This window comes from Ambystoma mexicanum, chromosome 8, assembly GCF_040938575.1.
Source record: "Ambystoma mexicanum isolate Mex_15411 chromosome 8, UKY_AmexF1_1, whole genome shotgun sequence".
Classification (NCBI taxonomy): Eukaryota; Metazoa; Chordata; class Amphibia; order Caudata; family Ambystomatidae; genus Ambystoma; species Ambystoma mexicanum.
In genome coordinates, this window is record NC_090929.1 from 402,983,296 (window position 1) to 402,999,118 (window position 15,823).

The 15,823-nt window shown below is 47.0% G+C and overlaps 1 protein-coding gene across 1 annotated transcript in view; it reads right to left on the reverse strand.

Annotated features, from left to right (window-relative positions):
• Positions 1–15,823, reverse strand: part of CIMIP2A (ciliary microtubule inner protein 2A) — a 511,305-nt gene that overhangs the window by 186,109 nt on the left and 309,373 nt on the right. The window contains exon 6 of the mRNA XM_069609900.1: positions 227–344. Coding sequence (XP_069466001.1) covers positions 227–344 — 118 coding nt within the window. The remainder of the gene's footprint in view (positions 1–226; positions 345–15,823) is intronic.

Genomic DNA, 15,823 nt, shown 5'->3' on the forward strand with positions numbered 1-15,823 from the left:
TTGACTATTAGAGAGTATTACACAGCATATTGTCAACAGTGAGCCTGCCAGCCTCTCGCTAGTTGCTATGAAAAAATGCAATCCACCGTGTACCATTTTTTTATGCTTTGCCAATATTCATGTTGACCCTGTAGTGTTATTCATGTCACATGTATTGAAACTATATACAGTTGACCTTGTTTAGAAAGCATTACTTTATATTAGAGGCTATTAGTTCCAAGCTCACCTGGTACAAATCCTGTATAGTATGGAATGATTCCGTCAGGGTTGTAAATGTTAACCTCAGGCCAATAATTTGGTCTAAACTGGTCTTGTCCCTTCCCAAATGGGGATCTTATCAGTTGCTGAAAGAGGAAACAGTAAACGAGTTGATTAGAGGTCTACGAATATGCCCACTTTAAAAAAAGAGTGTGTAAACAGTTTCAGGTTAACAGGCCAAAATCACGTATAAGAATACAAAATCCACCAGGTTCCATTTGCTGTGACCAGTCCACTTTCCACCAACAAACAAAGCTACCAAATGCAAAAGAGTCTGTGATTAGAAGGTGCCCATTACTCGGCCATTTTCAACTCAGAGCTGTTAGGAAGTAGCATTGATATTATGCGAAACGTCTCTGATCTGGGCTTCCATGAATAATCCAAGCGCCCCTCTAGCAGGGCCTAAAGAACAGTCCCTTTTCAAAACATTAAAAATGTAGTCCTAGGCGCCCCTCTGCGAGAACGAACACGGCCCATTGATCTGTTCTTTGGGAAGGTACCCACTCCGAGAGTCTGCAGGTCAATGGGCCGTGTTCGTTCTCGCAGAGGGGCAACTATGGACTATTTTTTGATTGTTTAAGGGACTTGGGCTTAGTCACCATAAGTTTCCTAGGGTCATCCAGACGTGGACCCCTTGCTCACTGTGCTCAGAGAGGCACAGCTCAACTTCACTGCTGAGGCCCAACAAGGCTGAAACACGTGTATGGGGTTCCTGTTGGTACTCTTGTTCAGAAGGGAATTGCCATAGCATTTCGGTGCTGGACTACCCATATTGGTGGGACAAAGACTGATATGCAAATTATTATTTCCCATCTGTGAAAGGTACAGTGAGCCAAAGTGTGGCTGCGGACTCTCGAGTGGGTGCCTTCCCAAAGAGCAGGTCAATGGGCCGTGCTCGTTCTCGCAGAGGGGCGCCTATGGACTATTTTTCGACCTTTTCAAAACATGTCTCTGTATCCCTTCATTTTTTAAAGCACAGCTTTGAGGAAGTCTCCCCGCCATCTGCTCCCTTTTAACATGCATAAAGCCACTGATAACCAAAACTTCTACAAGCCAATACTTCACTAATAATTAATTATTAATGGCCATAGATTGCAAGCACATTTTTAACAAAAACGCTGCATTTATTTCCCCTCTACATTTCTTAAACTAAACTATGTCAAATGTAATTGAATGCATTGTGAAATCAAATCTAGAAAAAAATGTAAAACATTCAGAGAATGCCACATATTTATCATCATAGTGCGGAGTCCGTATCTTAGCAAAGTAGGCATTTTCAAGTACAGTACCAATATGCACTCTTGTAATACAGCTAATTAGATGACTCCACTGCAGGCTGGTTCAATGCGCCTCCCTTTACTATAATTGGCTTTTCACAATCCGACTCATTTTGGAGTCCTGTGGTAGTTTGGTGCGGGGACGCGTTGCGTGATGACATACACGTAGGCGTGTCCTAGCCGCCGAATATTGGTCATGTGCATGGCCCAACGCAAGTGTGCAGGGCAATAGGCGGCATACAAGCATGTAGGCTGCCTTTTCCCCTGCACTCTTTCATTCCGCAGTGCAAAGAGAGTAGACACTGCTTGCCAGGTATGCATGCCAGGCAGCTCTTTTAATGGATATTCATGGAGGATGCTTTTTGCTGGCACATGCAGCCGGCTGCCCCCATAGAGATTGACAGCATTTACGCCGGCTTGAAAATTCATGCCAGTCCAAATGCTGTGAGTATTCATTCGTACGGCTGAGAGGAAGGGAGCGTGGACATGCAAGTTGTATTCTGCCCCTCCTGGAAAAGGGGTTTGGCCTAGACTCTAATTATTGGAAAATGGGTTTGACCTGTTCTAGCCTCTAATTATGATCCTTTGCATCATAAACCCGATCATTGGTATTAAAATGTGCACCACATGGCCATGTGCGTCCCCTTATTTCTATGCCAGCATAGTCTGAGTGGTGTAATTACTGTTTTCTTTCTCAATATCCACATGTTGTAGCAACAAGGAGGCCGCCCCATATTAGCTAGTGTGATATGTAGGAGCTTGATATTGATTATACTTTCAGCAAACGAGTAGCGAATATACAATATTCTCAAGAGAGCCCACAAGTGCACAAGCCCATGTGGTTCACATCAGACTGCCACTTGTTCCTCATGGGTGGTGGGTGCATAGTATACAAATATGTTTCCTTATCGTAAATGCCTTTATCTTGAAAGTACTGGAGGGCGTCAGTATTTCCTAGCATGACACATAATAGAGCACCACACACAGGTCGACTCACAATGCATTGCACTTGAAGCCTGTGAGGCGCAACCTTCAATGGAGTAGCGTACTGAATGTAAGCAGTGGGGCAGGGGATAGTGGCGAGGGGAAGTGGGTTGAAGGGGCGCACAGCAGGGACAATAGTTTGTGAGGGACTAGGGAGGACCCCTCTGAAAATTACATGGGGGAGAAAAGAAAGAGTGATCTTGCAAGGGGTATTGCTTTCCAGTAGGCCTTCCGTAACATAGCTCTTTCTAGTGTGCTGTTCGGCCTTAGATCCAATATTTCTGTTGGTACATTCCAGTTTTCTATTCTAAGAGCATGCCACATAGACATTTTTCAGTTCAATTGTATTCCTTTTTGTGAGTTTATGAGGGGAGTTCCATAATTGGTTTAAGTTAACAGCCTAAAAATATTTTGTATATCTTTTTGGCATCTTCAGATTCTAGCTAAAGTGGTTTTTAAATTAGCTTTCTCCATTATAGGTACTACCCCTAGCTCCTCTTGGATTCGACGAGCTGAAGCAATCTAGGGTACGGATGTCAAGGTATGGAACAGCCATAAAAAAATACTAGGGCCGGCCTGTGGAGAAGAGGATGTTAGATGATCTTAGGACCGGTAAAATAGTGGACCTTCTGATGGCAGTATATGCTGGAGAAAACAATATAAGGTGCTTCAGATCCTCTCTAGCCGCACCACATGCTGGACAGCTAGATGAATCGGAACACCCAGGCAACTTTGCCGTGTTTCCCTTCAGCAGTAAACAGTAAAATCTGACTTGTGTGATCAGCCAGCGCCCTCCCCTTTTTTGAACTCAGGAGAAGGTATGGCTGAATCTCGTTTACCCTACTTATGACAGCGTGATTTCTATCTCGATTAATTTCGAGTTCCCTGAAGTCCCTCGTGTCATTCATTGCACTATTCAAAATACGCTTGTAAGAGCACAATTGCCCATGGGTCAACAAACTAACTGGGGGAAAAAGAGCCCAAAGGTTACTTCTGGACAGTCACTCATAAATAGATGCCAACCAGGGGATTTTGTGCCAATTTGTCCTATCCATGAGAGCCCTGATAATAAAGTGACATCAAATTGCACACTCGGCCCACAATCGAAACCAAAAAATAATCAGAGCCAGCGCCCATTGGTCCTACCAGAAGTCCATTCCCAGTTCCCTATGGACTGAGACACAAGCACCGGCTCCCGGCAGTTCCAATAGACTTCTAAAGAACTTGTTTTCCTTGATCTGTATCTCTGGTGCTTTTGTATAACCCCATAATGGTACTCCATATAGGGTTGCAGCCTTGGTCTGCACAGTATAGACTTTTAAAACCAGGTCAAGGGGTTGTCTCTGACAGCGGGACAAGAAGCAGGAAATCCCTCCTACATACTGGCTCATCTTCAGGGATTGTTTATTGACATGGGCTTGGCCCGTGACCGACCCTGAAAATCTGACACCCAGATAATCAAATTCTTTAACTCTGGATATGATGTTACAGATCATAGGGCACATCTTCACCAATCTCTTCCTACCCCACACCCCATCACCGCTGATTTTGAAGTGCTAATTTTTATCCATAGGTTATTCTTGAAGGTCGCATAGGCATCTTTCAGAATCTGGAGGGCCCTTGGGGTCCTGGCTATCAACACTATCACCCGCATAAGCCAAGACCAACGCCTCCAAAAGCCCATTAATATAAAGTGTGAACAACATTGGGGCCAGAACACACCCCTGGCGGACCCCACACCCCACATCAAAGCACACAGTGCAGTGGCCCCCCGATCTACTGCGTACGCACGGCTGGTTCTCCCTGTGGAGTTCTCACAACACAGTCAGAATTCCCTCTGGACATCCAATGGACCTGAGCATGGCCCACAACTTCGATCTGTCCATCTTATCGAAGGCTGTGCTCAGATCTATGAAGGCAAGGTACACCGCCTTCACCCTGCAGAAGCCAAAATTGTTATTAACAGATGCAATCTCTGTTCCATAGTTCCTACCCCAGGACGAAAACCAAACTGTAGATCGGAGAACACTGCACCCTCCATTATCGGAGACTACGGGCCTCATTTCACGGTAGGCGGTAGGGATTTAACATTACCGGTAATGTTAAATCCCCATCCAAATTACGACCTGGCTCACTGCTATTTGCGGCACCGCTAAGTACGGTGCCACTAATAGCGGCCAGTCCGCGGGCGCGCGACCCTCGAGTCCGTAATTTACGCCATGCCGCTATTAGCACATCATCACAAGCCAGGCGGCCGTGTCAATAGCGGCATGGAAAAGCACCCAAAACCCCTTACCGCCTTGACGCTAATACTGCCATCGCGAACCACCCATTAAGAGAACTGAGCAGTGTTCCCACCTGCCACAGGTGGACACAATCAGCACAGGTGGAGGCAATGGAGACTCAGGCAGCACAAAAGGAGCACACCACACCCCTTCCCACACCAAGATGGTTCCAATACTAGCAGCATTACATGGGCTGGAGGACATGATCGCAGCGCAGCAGCAGCAGCAGCAGCAGCAAGCAGCACAGAGGAGACGCAGGAGGAGGAGGAAGAGGGCAAGACAGGCACAGCAAGCACCACCACGGCACCTAATCATACCACAGAGGCACCCACCAATCCCTAGGATCAGAGCCAATCCATTTAACCTAACCCCGCAGCAGATACACACCCTGGACCGGGATACCATAACCAGCATTGTAGACATGATACACAACGACATTGTGAGCCTCATAGACATCCAAACTGCCATCCCCCCTCTACTCAAGGTGGTGACTGTGCTCCACTTCCTGGCCACATGCACTTAGCACCATATGGTGGGGCAGATGCATGGCATCTAACAACCAGTATTCTCACGCACGCTGACCCAGGTACTCGATGCCCTCCTGAAGCATGCACCTGAACACATATTCATGCCACGGACTGCCCAGGAGATTGCAAACACCAAAGTTGTCTTCTATGCACTGGCAGGCATCCAAAGTTGCATCGGGGCAATCGACTGTACCCATGTGGAATTGGTGGTCCCACATCACAATGAAGTAGTGTACCGAAACAGGAAGCAATTCCACTCCATCAATGTCCAAATGGTATGTGACGCCAACAAGATAATCACTCATTGCTGTGCCCGATTTCCTGGATCAACCCATGATTCCATGGTCCTGTGGAACTCAACTATCCCACGCTACATGGAGCGACAAGCCGGACAACGTTTGTGGCTACTTGGTGAGTAGCAGGGCAAGCACATGGCAGTGTGATTGGGGGGGGAGAGATACATACTCCGATTGGGTGTAGCTTGTTGTCCGTTGGACAAATGCACATACAGATGTATGCCAACATCCATCTGGGTAGGCCCAAAACGTACCAGAGATGAATGGACATGCAAGTGTGAGCTACATAACATAGATGACAATCAAGGTCTAGAAAAATCAAACATCCATCCACATCAACATTGCACAACATTCCACACCTCAAAATACACAAATCTCATACATGCCACCAACATAGTCCTACAAAATGAGCACAGCACAACAGCAATAATGCATTGTGGCCTTGAATGCATGCGAAGGGATCACCCCTAGCCATAGCATTACACCACGCACTTATAGCACAACTCAAGTGATGCCTCTCAGCATGGCAACATCAATGTTGGAATGGCAGTACACCCGCAGTGTGATACCAAATCTGCCTAGGACCAAGGAACCCCTAACACACGGCTTCAGCCAGGACATGTCAATTACTGTTGTAGGCATTGACGGGGCATGTGTACTTGCAGGGTCGCCCTTACCTTTGCACATTCCAGTCACACAGACAGTCTGCATGTATGCTGTTACTTGTGCACTTCAATCACAATGCAAATTAAAAAAGCCTGAAATGAAGTGGCCGCAATTGAGCTGAACAGTAACAGGTCCCCATTTGTCCCCCCCCCCCCATACAGGTGATGCTGGCTATCCCCTGAAGAGGTGGCTCCTTACCCCTGTACGGAACCCACAGAACAGGCACGAGGAGGAATACAATTGTGCACATACCCATACACTCAACGTGATTGAGCAGACTTTTGGCCTTTTGAAGATACAGTTTAGGTGCATTAGCAGGTCTGATGGCGCTCTCCTGTATGACCATGAGAAGGTGGCCAAGATCACCATGGCATGTGTCATGCTGCACAATATGTGTATCAGACGGAATGTGCCACTGCCCCCTGACGTTGATATGGAAGCACCTGATGAGGATGATGATGGTGATGAGGACGGAGGTGAAGGGGATGCAGGACATGCAAGAGGGGATGGTCAAGAGGGACGTGCTGTGAGACAATATCTGATCAACCATATATTCCTAGTAACGTGGTTTTTTACTGTCACATGGAAATGGGTATGAATGCACTGGTGGATGTTTGGAAGCACGCAATGGACCCTGTCGCCAATAAAGTACACAAACACAATGAAGATGTCCAAGCCTGTGTTTTGATCAGACACTAGTGTATTAAGTAACGGAAAGATGAAAAAGTGCATGTCCCCAAACATCCCACCACCCTTCCACCCACCCCCCACAACAGACCCATAACACCCTTCCACCCACCCCCCACAACAGACCCATAACACCCTTTCCTCCACCCCCACAATAGACCCATAACACCCTTTCCCCCACCCCCCACAACAGTTCCTCATGTGTCTGCCACTATGTTTGCATCGGGCCATGCACACAGAAGCTTCGCCATAAACTCCCTATTGGCCATTGTCTGCAGCAGCATTTGGAGGCTGGCTAGACATGCGCCTGGTGGTGCGTGTGGAGCGGCGGAGGGGGCTTGTCTGCGTTGAACCAGCGGATGACGACATGGCTGACTGTCCTGGTGGTGTGAAGTGGCGGTCCATTGTGTTAGCTATTCGAGTGAGGACCTCCCTAAGTCTGCCTATCTCCTCACACAGCCTGTCTGTACAGGCCTCCATCCACTCCCTGGAGTGCCTTGCTGTCTCCACAATCTCCTCCCTGAGATGGGCAGCCTCCTCCACATGCTGGCCAACCAGCAGAGTTAGTTCCTCTTGCCGCTGGCTGATGGTGGCCAGGTCGAGGGCAGTGCTGGGTGCTGGTGGAGTGGCTGCTGTGCCCTCTGATGCATCCATGTCAGCAGGTGAAGCCACCGTGGGGGACATAGAACCTAGAATGTTGTCCTTGCCAGTGGCATCAGACCCAGGTGTCTGGAGTGGTGATGGCTCAGGTGTTCCAGGGGGGGTTGGGATGTGCATCTCCATTGTGACATCTGTTGTGTCCTCAACATCAGCTAGTGGGGCAGTGGCTGCTGCCTCTCCTGCGGAGCTTGGCGCAGCTGATGGTGGGCCCTCCGTGGCTGGGATTGGTGGTTGTGGGTTCACCTCCGGTGGTGGGGCTGTAGTTGGTGGTGTGGCTACTTCTATCCTGGCAGTGGCACTCCTCCGATGCTTGACACTCATCATGTGGAACCTTCCCCCCTTGCCCCTTGATGTCGTGGGGGTGTCCTCAGAGTCCTGTGCCCTTGTTCTCTTACTTGCAGGGGGTGCCTGGGATGCATTTCCGGCATCCTCACCGTCTGTATGTGAGCCTGTCAGGGACAAGAAGGGGGATGGCATTGGTTAGGTTTCTATGTACTTTATGCAGAAAACATCAATAATGCAGTTGTGGCCATTGGGACTTCATTGTTGGGGATGCAGATGATGTGTCAGTTCAGTGCCTCATCCATGCATGGTTGTGTTTGGCACTTGTCTCTGGTGATGTGTGCATGTGTGTGTTTGGGTCTGACACTGACATGGGCAGGGATGGATGCATGTGTGGATGTTTGTCCATCCATGAGATGATTCTGGGCTCACATTTGGGGGGACCAGTACATTCACATAGCATCCTGTCATGTGTACACTCACCTCCATCTGAAGTGGTTGCCACGCCATGCTCCATAATGCCGACTCCCTCAATGCATTCCACTCCGATTAGGTTCACACAGGTCTCCTCCCATTCCTTTAGTTTGATGGGTGAACCGGATCCACCTGCAGTGGCTAGTCTGTGGTTTTCGGCAAGGATGCTTCTCATCCGGAGTCTGAGGTCATCCCACCTTTTCCTGCACTCACGCACATTGCGGTGGTGGTGTCCACTGCACTAACTTTCACCGCAACATCATCCCAGATTGCCTTTTTTTAAATAAGTGTCTCCCCCCGCATGTCGTTGGCAAAGACAACGGCGGCATTGTCAGCCAGGGTCTGGGTCAGCATGATTAGCTCCTCTGAGGTGAATTTTTCTTTCCGCTGCCGGTCGGTGGTTTTTTTCAATGCCTTGGGCATGTTGAGTGTGTCCCTGATGATTTGCAACTGCAAGCTACTCCAAACAGGTCCAGGGGGCAGAGGATGGCAATGGAGTGTGTTTTTAAAGATGGCCGCCTTGCTCTTTCCCGTTCCTGTGCGATGACGCTATTTCTGGTTCCGCAATGTAACGGTCATGACCGCTATTTGCATGCAGCGTGAGGGCGGAGGTGCTATCTGCACTTTCATCGAGGGCGGTAAGTGACCTTTTGGGGTCTTTAGCGGCATGGCAGTAGGGTCATTACCGGCATGGCGCTATGCTTGTGTACACGTACTCGTAATGGTACGCTATTAGCGCCCTCTTGCGAGGGCGGACACGTTAAGAGCGCATGCCGGTAATTTGAGATTTTTACCGCACAACGTGTAGTGAGGCCCTATGTGCCCCAAGAGCACCCTCCCAAATATTTTTAACGAAGTATCCAATAGGGAGATCGGTCTGTAAGACCTTGGACCGCAGGGTCTCCTTTTTTAAAAATGGGAAAAATGATGGCAGACTTCCACAAGGGCGGAAAATGGTGTGATTCTAAACAAGCATTAAACGCTATGGTCAGCACTGGAGCCCACAAGTCAAGCTGGTCCTGAAACAAATCCGAGGGGATAGCATCAGTGCGAGGGGCCGATTACGTCCCTGCAATTTAATTGCTAAAGAAATATCCTCTAAACTGAAACGCAATTGGTATCATTACTTCTTAATTCCTCCAATGGTGCTCTAGCTCCATACAGGGATCCAAAATACTCCACCCACACTGCCGCTTCGACTTGGGTACCCCTTGATATTTCTGTGGGTTGGATGGTCCCCCATTCACAAATTCCCAGAATGCTTTTGAGTTTATCGACCTTGCAGCCTCCAAAAATTCTTCGGATGCTTCCACTTCAAGCTCTAGTTTCCTATTCTCCAGCACCATGCGATTATTACCCCTATCCTGGATGATCTCCCCCCCTAGAGCTGCTCAGTGATTTCAGTACCATCAAGAGTAACTTTTTTTGCAGAAGTATAGGAGTCATTAAACCACTGCCTCTTGCATGGGGTCACTTTTCGCGTGCACTGCACCACAAAGCCCTCTGTTAGTGCCCCCATTACGTTGATAAAGTGCTCCACTATCCGCTCGGGATTAGCTTTGCATTCTAGAATGCCCCGGATATCAGAGATTTTCTCTGCTAAGTTTCAGCTTAAGAGTCCGGAATTTGTGCTCAATTAATTCTCCTCTTAGACTGAACTTCCATATTTACTAAGCAAGGCAAGCTATCAGTCGGACCAGCTGCTCCGACAACTCCCCTAAGTTTCAAGCCAATCGAATCCACCAACACTTCAAAGTCCGCTATCCTTACCCACAATTCTACCGAAGCACAAAAATTGTCTATTGTAGAGGAGCCCAGATGCTTATTAAAGGTCTGGTTGCCTGGTCTATCAAGCGCTACATGGCCATTTACAGATCGCATCCCCCATTCAGTAAGCCAAACACAAAACTGTAAGCCCTTCACACATACCCGGGCATCCTTCATTTGCGATTTCGGGATGTGTAGGGACAGATCCTCCTGTAAATTAAACAAGTCACCAGATAGTCCTGAGCCCATTCTGACATTGAACTCTCCACCCCAAACAAACTTAGCTCACCTATTCCCCCTATTCCTTAGTTGCTCATCAATAAAGGCCTTGTGTTTTTCCAATATGTTCACATCGGACTTATGGGGACTGTTATAGAAATTAACAATGGCTACCAGATCACCCTGGGAGGGCAAAATTTGCAACATCTGGAGGTAGTCCAGCTGAGTGTCTACTACCTTAACCTTGCAAGTCAGCGAGGCTTTAATTAATATGGCCATTCCCCCATAGCATCTCCCTCTGCCATTTTCCTTTGCAGGAATTCCATAGGATACATATCCATCTAGGAGGGGGGTCTCCAATGCCCACGTTTTTTTTTTACAAAAGAATAATTTCGTAATAAGACTTCAAGAATGCCACTATATCTTCCTTCTCAAATTTCCCTCTAGCCCCCGCTATATTCCAGGACATCAGACCCCCCACCGGGAGTGCATACCCTTGAACACCTGTGTGTTCCTCATTATCGGGGCCCCGGCCTTCCTCACCCACTCCACCTTCACTCAGCTCAGTGACAATTGGGGCAGAGCTGCCCATCAATCTATCTCTTCAATAGATGTGAGGTGGTCAAACCTATTGAAGATCACCACACCCAATGGGGTAGCCCCCTTACCCTTCCCCGTCTGCTAAGCTGGTATTAGTCCTGGTATCTGAGTTCTGACTAGGGCAGATATTTGGTATGGCAGATCCCACAGAAGGTACACCCAGCCGTTCTCCCTTCTCCATGCGTTCTCCCTTGGCTCCTTCTTCTGATCAGCAGCCCTCCCCAAGGGTGAATAAAAAAAGTTCAGCGAGGCCAGCCTGCTATGAAGTCTGACTGTTTGGTTTGAGCCCTCTAGACAGATTAGAATGTATCAAATAGTTGACAATCAGTGGGGCTGAAAAGGAGACTACGATATAGTCTCCCTCTACAGATTTTTGATGTGGACCAATCCACCCTACCCATCAGGATAAGACTAGGGTCAGAGCTCAGGCCCATGAGGCTTGTGTTGATCCAGTGGCTTGCTTTATTCATCAGAGGGATTGGTGATTCAGAAACACCCTCAGGCAGCCCTGATATGCCCATGATTACACCCACTAACGTGGCTGCTGCAGGGCATAGGTTTAGAATACTCCTTTCGTTCATAACTCTAAATTCCCTGGGGATCATTGCAGCCTCTGGTTCCCCCAAGAGAGATCCCTTGACAGCTCACACTTAGTTCACTGGGACACCACCTTGTCCGAAATTTGTGGTCAAAGAGTTGAACATTAATTGGCCCTCCTCTTCAAAGTTCAATTCCTCCATCACAACCCCTCAGCCCTTTCTTGGTCCTGCACTGCAACAATCTCTAGGACATTGTTACAGTTGGGCCTAACCCTATCTGAGGTGCTTTCCTCAACTTTTCTATTGAGTTCCCTAATAGAGTCATACGTGATGGCAAGAGTGTTCATTACCCGACACTTGAAAGATTGGAGCTGCTCATGGATAAACCAGAGATTTACTTTGCCCTTCTCCTTGCAGGCTAGTTCCAAATCCCTCTCAGGAGGGGCCTTACTACAATTGGCAAACAAATGATATAGGGGTTTGAGCTTTTCATCCAGTATGCTTCCAGCCAGGCCTTATCTTCCTCTCCACCGGACTCCTGGGTTACCAACCTTACCAAGTTCTCATCATTAGAGCTCTCCACCAATGCATCGTCACCCTCTATCTGTGCCTGCTGGGCTCCCTCCTCCCCGTCTGCATTGCCCAATCCCCCAGACTATGCCGTGGAGCTGTTCCCTGAGTTTTTCCCCGACCATCTTCAGACTGGTCAATATTAATTTGGCTATTCTTTCCCACCAGACCATCAGTACTAATTATCAAATTGGCACTACTACCACCCTCAACCAGACCCTCTGAATACCCCACAGCAAGGCCCCCCATACCAGAGGCGGCATCCCAGATTGCCTTTTCAGTAACCTGTATGCGATTTTCAATTTTCCAAGCCATATCTTCCAAATAGGAGTCCAAAGAGAGTTGTGTAAGATGTGACTTGGCCCTTACTTGTAGCTGGGCTGATTTATGTTGCTTGGGTTTTTTGGCACTTGTGTCCAACTTCCCAGATCTGCCCTCGTCCAAAACCATGCTAAAAACCAATGTACAAACCAATGTTAAAATCAGATAAAAATTTCATTTTCTACCTTTCCTGAATTCACATTTATTCTAAAATTATCAATTTATGCCCCCCCAAAAAATACTACTAATAATAATAATTTAAAACTATAAAACCGTCATAAAAACAGAAACCTACAGAGACATGCACCACTTCAGGTTAAAAATCTATGACACAGGTATCCCACATTGTCCTAAGTCCAAAATCGGAAGTCCATATACAAATTCCAAACAATTTCCAAAGAGGGAAAAAGAAAGAAATAGAAGGAAAACAAGGTTTCAGCCAAATGCAATGTACGCCTGGGCGGGCAGGGAACGCCCGATGGCTCGAGGGGCAGCCTTAGTCCGTCTCCCCCACCCTGCCCTCAAGGTAAAGGTGAGTAAAAGCGGCATAGCAAACCCAATTGTGGAGTTATAGTACTTGAACCCTCTAGGGACTCAGGCTGTAAGTCCTTGCAGATCCTTATGATGGTTACAATGGGTCCCTTGCGGGGCCAGAAGAGGAACCACATTTTCCGTGCAACAGCCCGGCCCATCAGCTGCCACTGATAGAGGCTGTACTACTTCACCCACCGAACACAGAAGTTAAAGAACTTGAAGCCCCCTCGTTATAAGCGGCGTTTCAATGAACCCACAATTGCCGTTCACACTGAAGTATGAGGTTGAGAGACGCAAAGGACTTACGCGCCACAGTCTTGGTTCACCCTCCATACCGCTCCACCACCAACCACCAGTAACCACGTGCCTCCACTTATTCTCTGCGCCATGCTACGCGCTATACTGGTGATTTTATACAGCGTTAGAAACCCAGGAACTTCTGGGGGAGAGGATTACAAACTTTATTACTCCCCTTCCTCTGTTCCAGAGGACAATGGGGTGGGGTATCTAAACATATAACGATATTCCCCTCGTAGGGTCAACCAGTTTCAGCGACAAATACCAATTACTTCATGGTCTCATTCTTCAGGACCGAATCGGGATGTTATTTATATAGACAGTATATACTTCCTTAGTGATTGTGGAGCCCCTAGAGTGTAAATCGCTTCTTTTGCTTAGTGAATAGTTCTGGATGATGCAAAGTTAAACTTCCTTCCTTCTGTGTGGGTGACGCAGAAATCATGGCGTGTCTAAGTTGCCACCCAGGAGAACTCATTTTCCTCACTGTTCACAGATCCACATTTCATTCACTTACATCTTTCTTGGTCGATTCATGTGGCTGTCTATTCTACATCTTGAGCGTGAGGCAGGTACTTTAGTCAGCCTGGCTTGAAAACACCAAACATTAGTACCTTGTTAGGCGTCATCTCCAACCCTCTATTTCGTTAGACGGCAACGCCCCTATTGACCCCATACCTTTTTGGCACAAGAGCTAATGTCCCTTAACCTCAACTTCTTTCAGTGAATGTTTACGTTATTTATTAACATAGGCTACTATATATTGCCTTCTTTAAGTTTTGTAAATACATACTTTGACTATGTAACTCCCAGTCACAGTGTCCCTGGCTGTACTGTCCACAGGCAATGTCCAGGGTCATTTTCTGTTAACAGTGCACACTGGACCTGGAAACAGAAAGGGGGCTTACTCACAGTGCCTAAAGTGTTTGCCATTCTGCCATTACCCAGGCACACTACCACTACCCTGCCCATTGCAACACAGTGGTAAGGGCACTGCACCAGAGCATAGCCTTGACCATGGAATAGTACCCATAGGGTATGGTGTGTAGGCCTTACCTTAGAGGCAATGCATCCAGGGGCGCAGTGAACCTAGGAAAAAGGCACATCCCATTCTCTACTGGCACTGTGGCTAGAATTACATACTAAAAGTGTATCATTAAAAAACTCAAATAATTCACTGAGCAAACTTCGTTTAAGGGGAGTTACAGGTCTCTGCTAAGGTTAGATAGTATTCTCCATTAATATGAAATATGGAGAGGTAGTGCATGCAGGATATGGCTTTAGGCCTTACCCTGTGTGGAATGCTCACAGGACGTGGGCGTAGGCTGTGCCCTGTGGGTACCCAGGGCGTAAGCACTATGATTAGGGAAAGTCTGTAACCTTGTCCGGATGACAAAACATCCAAGAGTGCGTGCAGTAAGACCTTGACTGTTCGTACAGTCTAATGTTTTGTTTTGTTGTGCAATGGCCTCATGGTCCCTCTTGTGCCCAACTTCACTTTACTTTTTGAGAGAGTCACTTTGCTTTCCTAATCATGCATTGGGCGGGGACCATTTATCTTTAGTTCTTTTGGGTGAAGATTATTAGTTACTTAATATAAGCATGGCAGAGTATCTCTCCCAATGGCCTCCTTCCTCTCGTGCTCCAGTTAGTCTTTTTAGTTTTGGATGAAAGTTGGCAAAGCCAATTTGTCCAAAATATTACTGTTTTATATGGTGTTGGCTTCATGTTAGTACACATAAGGATACACTCTACAGCATTCTTCCAAAAACGTTTTTGCCTGCCCTCTTACAGCATCAGGCAGACCCTAATTGACGAAATAATCCTGTCACTCCATTGATAGCACTACCTCTGGCTCCCACTCACCTCTCCTAGCCCCATACTTGAAAAAAGTTAATAAGGAATCAGGGTTGCCAGATGGAGTTATTTCCGGCACATTTGGGCTCCAGTGAATCATGCTGTGTGGAAAGAAATCAGGCGTATGTATGTTCACTGGAAAAACATTGTTAAAGGGGTGTTATAGTAAAGTAAAACCGAAAAACCCTTGAAATTCACCAGTTATGGTAAACTAAGCAACCATATCTCGCACCACCTCCGTGCATTGCTAAGACTAACACCTGGGACATCAAATATGATATCGCAAATGTCATTGATGACATCACTGATGATGTGACCTATCTGGTCACTTCTGTTTGTTCACCGACATATCTAGGCTATGTAGTTTTGTTCATTGATAGGGACCATTTTAGAAATGAAAAGGTGTTACATATGTAGACATTAACCTTGTTGTATGTTGTTAAGGCACTTACTTTAGGATTTGGCCTCAGTTCATGATGCACATTCATGGGGAAATAACTAAGCCTCAAACACACAATTCATTTGTGTACTTGATGATAAAGTCTAATGTTACTGTCATTTTAAGGTGGTATTGTTTCTTTCCTCCTTACTGAAGTTTCCCTGTACGTGCCTCAGATTTGTATGCATTGTGGGTCTTGATATGCATTGTCTGTGCTAACACAAGTATGTAGTAAGTCTTGAATTATTAGCCATTACCGATTTAGTCCATGTTTATCATTACTC